Raw genomic sequence first — 7,345 nt, 5'->3', positions numbered from 1 at the left:
AGAAGAAGAAGAAGAAGAAGAAGAAGAAGAAGAAGAAGAAGAAGAAGCCGCCGCAGCAGCAGCACAAGAAGGGAGAAGAAAAGGAGGCTAATAGAATACATGTGACATGACAACAAAAGAGTAGATTACTTGGGGGGGGGGGGGAGACAAGCAGTGCAGAAGGGAAGGAGGGCAGGCCAATAGAGAATTATCAATTATGAGTAGAATAACACATTTCTTGAGATTAAAAGCAATGGAAGGACAATGGGCTTCATGGCAGACACCTGTCATACCAGCACTAAGGAGGCTCATACAAGAGGACTAAGCTGAATCTGAGACCAGCCTGTACTACATATTGAGTACCAAGTCAGCTGGGACTACATAAGACCCTGCTTCAAAACCAAATGAATGAATGAATGAACAAACACCCACCAGCAGCTTAGCATCCAAAGCAAGGTCACGGGTAGTGGGTGATCTCAAGCCATCCAACAAGGGATGTACTCTAACACCATTCCAACAACCGGAAAACTAAGACGAGCTTTGTCTAGACCATCCCCATGGAGCAGTACAACTTGCTGGCTGTATTACATCCCAGCCTTCAATGTCTCCTTGCTAACACTGTGATGGAGTCAAGGTTACAGATGAACTGCTGCCCCTGTGCTCACAGCTGCTGTCAGGAAAGCACCGATACAACCGAGCTGGGAGCTCAACTGTTCTCACACAGAAGCTACCATTATTCCTAACTGGGCATTCAGCACACATGCTCTCAAAATGAAAGTAAGACTGTCCTGCTAGCATAAGAACAGGCAATGTGCTGCTGATGACAGGTTTGAGCTTCCAAGTCACCACTAGAAATGTAGCAAGTGGGACCTGCCAGCTCAAGGTACCTTTCCACCCAAGAGCTGTTCTGACAACATCTGTGCTGCTACTGATGAGCACAATGAGATGACACTGTACACTAACTGAGGTCACTATTGCAAAGGAAGGTATTTGTAACTCATTCACTCAACACTTTTGAAAAGACTAAGATGCATTCATTACAAGACCTTTTGGGTGTACAAGATCCACCCAAAATGTAGACAAGTGGATTTTAATTAAACATACACATTCAACTGTCCTGGTATCAGACTCAGTGTTATAACTACACCAAGAACCTTGCACACACAACCTCAGTACAGTGTCTTTGGGAAGATCATTTGAGTACTTTCTTCATCTGACAAACCATCTATGTTAAGGCTAAATTTCCTTTATATTCCCCAATCAAACAATATTTTGTAACAGACTAAATGTGCAACGAAAGGTGAGAATTCAGTTGCCTTTTAAGTGAGATGCTGAAGACATTTGTAAAAATGTAAAATATATGTTCTTGTATTTGGAATATAATATGTTGCTTTGGTTTGGTTTTTCTATTAAAAATCTCAACCACGTATGGTAGAACACATCTATAATCCCAGCATTTGTAAGACTGAAGCAAGAAGATTTTAAGTTCAAGACTATCCTTGGCTGCACAGTAAGACCTTGTCTTAAATCAACAAAAGAGAAAAGGGTTGTGGGGGAGACTGGAGAGATGGCTCAGCTGTTAAGAGCACTGACTGCTCTTCCAGAGGTCCTGAGTTCAATTCCCAGCAACCACATGGTAGCTCACAACCATCTGTAACGGAATCTGATAGCCTCTTCTGGTGTGTTTGAAGACAGCAACAGCGTACAGTCTAGCTACAGGCTTGCCCCAGGGATCCGCTGTCTCTGCTCCTGAGCACTGGGACTGAGGGCTAATCACCATACCTGTCTGTTTGGCTGTTCTGTGGATGCTGGGGACTGGAACTCTAGTCCTCAAATGGGGTTGGCAAGCACTTTATTTGAGGAGTTTTCTCCCAAATCCCCATTTTATTTGAACATAGGGTAAGTATTCTAGTATTTTTAAATGGACTAATACATAATATTTATAACTTTTTCAGATTTAACTTCAAATGTTGACACATATATATAACAAAAGCCCTTTGGTATCTTCAATCACATTTATAAAGTGGTCCTCAGAAAAGATCTAGAGGTTTGTTAAAAAAAAAAAAAAGACTAGTATGTCTAATAATTATCAGAAAAGCTTTATTAGAGACAGCGGATCCCTGGGGCAAGCCTGTAGCTAGACTGTACACTGTTGCTGTCTTCAAACACACCAGAAGAGGCTATCAGATTCCGTTACAGATGGTTGTGAGCTACCATGTGGTTGCTGGGAATTGAACTCAGGACCTCTGGAAGAGCAGTCAGTGCTCTTAACAGCTGAGCCATCTCTCCAGTCTCCCCCACAACCCTTTTCTCTTTTGTTGATTTAAGACAAGGTCTTACTGTGCAGCCAAGGATAGCTCCTCAGCCCTTTAAAAATATTAACTCACTTACAGTGCCATCAAAGCCATGATGCACCTAAAGCACAGGAAAACTCAGAATGCTCATCCCTAGGTGCTACCCCAAAGCCCCTAGATGGGAAAGCTTTTGAGGCCAGGCAGAGTTGAAGTCAAAGGCAGGAAAACAGTTAAGATATGCTGCTAACAATGGCGCACGGTGGTTAATTTCAAAAGAAGATAAAGTCTGGGCACAATGATGAGACTACAGCTGTCTCAACACACAGGGGACAACGATTTACAATATATACAGTTATGAAGCACTTCTATTATATGCCCACTGAGTAACTTCACAAGGTAAGGATGTCTTTGAATTACTTACTCTGAAAAATAATCCATAAACTGCTGTGGATTTTCTGAAGCCAGCAACAGCTGTCTTTGATGAGATTCAGACATACAGTGACACTTAAAGCCATTCTACAAAATATGTAAAGAAGGTAATTAAATTCTTATCTACAGTATCACAACACCCCCACGATAGTCGATTAAGCCCTGAAAATGGGTTAATGACAAATTATTTTCTTTTTTAAGTTTTAAAATTATGTGTGGGTGTTTTGTGCGCACGTGTATGCCTGTGTACTGTCATGTGCAGTATCTGAAGGGGACAGGCTGCTATACGGATGGATTCACTGGAACTGAAGACAGTGACAGACAGTAGTAGTACTGGGAATAGAACCTGGGTCCTCTGGAAGAAGAGCCAGAGCTCTTAGCCAATGAGTCATCTCTCCAGTCTTGATGAACGACTTTTACTAAATCAAATCACACACTCTAAGCACACTCTGTGTGAGTATGAGTGTGAGCTGGATGTGAGAGTGTGTGAGCCTGTGTGCGCAGGTATGTGTGCGTGTGGACAGAGGTGGGAATCAGGTGTGCTCCTCCCCTCTCCAGCTACTTCTTTTGAGATGGAGCTCACAGGTTCAGGAAGACTAGCTGGCAAACAAGCTCCAGGGATCTTTCTGCCTCTGCCTCCCTTAGTTTTGCTGGTGATTCAAATGCAGGTCCTCAGTATATCGTGGGAAATACTGTACTGACTGAGTACAGCTTCATTTCTAACTTTGCTGTTCACAGAATTGAATCTTGCAACCCAGCCAATTACAGAACACTCAAGGTCAGGAGACCTTGGTACTGGGGAAAAAACCATGTAGATTGCGGCCAGTAACTTCATGGGGGAGCTTCAACCCTGAGGTGAAACAAGCACAAAGGGTCTGTCTTAGGGTTTTACTGCTGTGAACAGACACCATGACCAAGGCAACTCTTATAAGAGTTAATTTAATTAACTCTTAATCAACATTTTAATCAACATTTAATTGGAGCTGGCTTACAAGGTTCAGAGGTTCAGTCCATTATCATCAAGCTGGGAGCATGGCAGCATCCAGGCAGGCATGGCACAGGAGGAGCTGAGAGTTCTACATTTTGTTCCAAAGGCAAACAGAAGACTAGCTTCTAGGCAGCTAGGATGAGGGTCTTAAAGCCAGGGCCCACAGTGACACACCTACTCCAACAAGGCCACACCTCCAAACATGGCCACTCCCTGAGCCAAGCACATTCAAACCACCACAGGGTCATACTGAGCTCTCACTGCAGACACTCTTTTCACTTGTTTTCTTCTACTCCAGCTTCTTATCCAAAACGCCTACCGCTTAGATGTTGTTAAATATATTATAGCCATAGTTTTTAAGATTGTTAAAAAAAAAAAGTATGTTGGGGCTAGAGATCACTAAGTGGTTAGGAGAACAAACTGCTCTTGCAAAGGACCCAGTACCTAGCACCTACATCAGGGTGCTCACAACGGCCTATGACACTGACCTCAGGGATCCAGCACCTCTTCTCACACACTCAAAGACAAACTTAAGAGAACATGTCTTGGTATATCTCTTCTACCTATACTGGAACCTGAAATTTCAATAGTACATGTGTAGTATAATTCCCTTATATATTCCAATCCCCCCCCACCCCACCCCCTCTCTCTCTGTCTTCTGGCCTCCATGGACAAGCAAATGTGTACACACAGACACATAGGCACACATAGCATTAACCATAAGCATCCTTTTCTTCTTGGCACTGCCTCAGCAGAGAGGCTAATGCCACGTGGTGGTGTGCTGCACCCCTGTTATGGAGAATGACTTCGTTCTGCCTTCTTTCTCTAGTTCTTGTAGTTCTATTAGCTAAATTAGGTTTAGAGTAAACATTTTGGGAAAGACTGCTTTATGAGTGGTCCCATGTGTTTCATTCTGTGCCATGGAAGGAAATCCTCAGAACCTCATAGTGTGTGCTAAGATTCATGAAGAAACTTTAAGGGTGACAGCCTACCTACAAAGTTGTATTAGAAAGGACTCTATCCTGGGAGTTAGAAGGGAATTAGCAAGAGGGGGAAAATAGTTTTAAAACATTTTTTAAACCAAGAAGTAATGAGGTGGGCATGGGGGCATACACCTTAAACCTCAGCATTGGACCTGGAACTTGTGACCCTCCTGTCTCTACCTGTGAATTGCTGCAATTCCAGGTGTGTGTCATCACATCTGGCACCTGTTTGATTATCCTCAGATGTTCTCCTGAAATTAACTTCTCATGAGAAGAGGATACATGAGCAGTTCTATAAACTGCTTTTTCATTGTAGGGCTCTGTTGACTCTGGCTGGCTGTCCTCAGCTACGTTCACTGCCTTCCCTACTTCAAAGGTTGTCAAGGGGAGGAGGGTTCGCTTTTACATGTTTCCTTTTCTGTTCCTATTTTGAAATACCAGGCAAACTGAGAGGAAGGAAGACCAGAACCATGATATCCCTGCCACCCCTCCCAATCCATTCCTTTGGGCTTCTAGAATTTATTATCAGTTTGGTTTCATTTTGATTTATATTTTAATTTATGGAAAGCAACACTGGTCTTTGATAGCAAATTTCTTTTAAAGTAAAACTGAAATAACCATTTCTTTCAGACAGTGCACAAATTACATAAACATTGTAGTTGGCCCGTGGATGGCTACAAAATTAACAAATGGGCTGGGTGGTGATGGGGCATGCCATTAATCTCAGCATTTGGAAGGCTGAGGCCAGCCTGGTCTACAGAGTGAGTTCCATGACAGCCAGGGCTACACAAGAAACCCTATCATGAAAAACAAAAGAATCAAATAAATTAAAAAAAAAATGAGTGTAAATAAGCCAGAGTTTTGAAGCCAGACCATGGTGGTGCACACCTTTAGTCCCAGCACTAAGGAGGTAGAAACAGACAGATCTCTATGGGTTCAAAACCAGCCTGGTCTACAGAGCAAGTTCCAGGACAGCCAGGGCTACACAGAGAAACCCTGTCTTGGCAAAACAACAAGTACAGAGTTTTTAATGCAGTCAGTGGCAGTGGGACTGTGTAGAGTCTGACGTGAGTTACTAAGAAGGTAGCACAGGGTCAGTAAGATGGCTTAGTGGCTAACAGTGCTTGGTGCCAGACGTGACAACCTGATTTCAACCCCCAGGACCATCATACTGGAAGGAAATAACCATCTACATGCAGCCCTTTGATCTCTGTATGTAAGACTTATATGCCCTCTACTGGCATCTATACACGTTAGGTGCAGCATGCACAAATGTATAAATACACACACACACACACACCCCAAAATAAGATAACAGAAATATGGGGCGGAGGCATAAGGGCTCAGTGGTATAACATTTGCCAGACATATGTAAGACCTCGGATTGAACTTGTACCACTGCTTAATAAACAAGCTCCCTGGTACCTATCATTACCACGAGACTACCAAGAAAGTATTAATATGAAGTAATATGAAGTGGAGTAATGTTTGTCTCTGATACCAGCATTTGGGAGGCAGAGGCAGGTAGATCTCGTTTGAGGCCAGCCTGGTCTATCTACATAATGAGGGCCAGACCAGCCAAAGCTACCTACTGAGACACTGTCTCCAAAACAAATTAAAACTAAAGAAGTGTGTAGCAGACAATGTACAGAAATTTTTATGAGGTTTGTTATATTGGTGGCATTTTGACATAAATTGAAATGATAATACGATTACTTGTTATGTTGATCACACAATTAAGTTTTCAAGGGTGAAGGTATACTGACATTTATATATTTATATAATTTACTATATTTCAGACACTAAGCAAATACAAAAAAAAACCACTTAGAGGTAACTCCTAGGTGCGATGAACTGCAAGCCTGCTCCTTTGGAAACCCATATACTGAAACTCTAGGATAGCAGTAGTAAGTGGAGATTTGAGGCATTGTGTCGTGGGGAGTCCCTTGTCTTAAAAAAACAAACTCGGGGCTGGAGAGATGGCTCAGCGGTTAAGAGCACTGACTGCTCTTCCAGAGGTCCTGAGTTCAAATCCCAGCAACCACATGGTGGCTCACAACCATCCATAATGAGATTGGATGCCCTCTTCTGGTGTGTCTGAAGACAGCTACAGTGTACTCATAAATAAAATAAATAAATAAATCTTTAAAAAACAAAAAAACAAAAACAAAAAAACAAACTCAGTGACAACCTTGCAGGTAGGTATAACTATTACCTCTACTTTACCAGTATTGTCCAAGCCCGTATCACTATTAAGCGGAGCAACTTGAGTTCCTAATCTTGACCAAGCCCACGAGGGAAGTCTAAATGTAAAGCCTCGGTGCCATACGGAGTCTAGCAATTCTAAGTGATCAGTGAGTGCCTGTCTGGAATCACTTCTGGAGGAGCTGGAGGGCGGCGCGTAGGGCAGTGAGGAAACAGACCTAAGGCGCCGGGCTGGGGAAGACTGCGCGGCCCCCCTGAGCCACTTACCTCGTCGCGGCATTGCTTTTGGCACATCTGGCAGTACCAGCGAAGCTTCTGGAGCCCTTTGGACTTAATTCTATTGGCGATGGCCTTGGGGCTCAGAAAATCCGACTTGCCCATGGCGACCCTGAGCGCTACAACTGCGAAGCCGTCGGAAGCGGAACTGGCTCCGCTCGCGGACAGGCGGGACCAAAACTGACAGCCGG

The 7,345-nt window shown here is 43.4% G+C and overlaps 1 protein-coding gene across 1 annotated transcript in view; it reads right to left on the bottom strand.

Moving 5' to 3' along the window:
• The window catches only part of Kin (Kin17 DNA and RNA binding protein), an 11,322-nt gene extending 4,022 nt beyond the window's left edge, over positions 1 to 7,300 (bottom strand). The window contains exons 1-2 of the mRNA XM_028764883.1: positions 7,146 to 7,300; positions 2,695 to 2,789 (exon numbers count right to left, since the gene is read on the bottom strand). Coding sequence (XP_028620716.1) covers positions 2,695 to 2,789; positions 7,146 to 7,259 — 209 coding nt within the window. The 5' untranslated portion in view covers positions 7,260 to 7,300. The remainder of the gene's footprint in view (positions 1 to 2,694; positions 2,790 to 7,145) is intronic.
• Between the last annotated feature and the right edge of the window lie 45 nt (positions 7,301 to 7,345).

Source organism: Grammomys surdaster, unplaced genomic scaffold (genome assembly GCF_004785775.1).
Source record: "Grammomys surdaster isolate TR1022 unplaced genomic scaffold, NIH_TR_1.0 146, whole genome shotgun sequence".
Taxonomy (NCBI): Eukaryota; Metazoa; Chordata; class Mammalia; order Rodentia; family Muridae; genus Grammomys; species Grammomys surdaster.
Note: the sequence above shows the minus strand (reverse complement) of the source record. Positions and strands in the feature narration are given on the sequence as shown.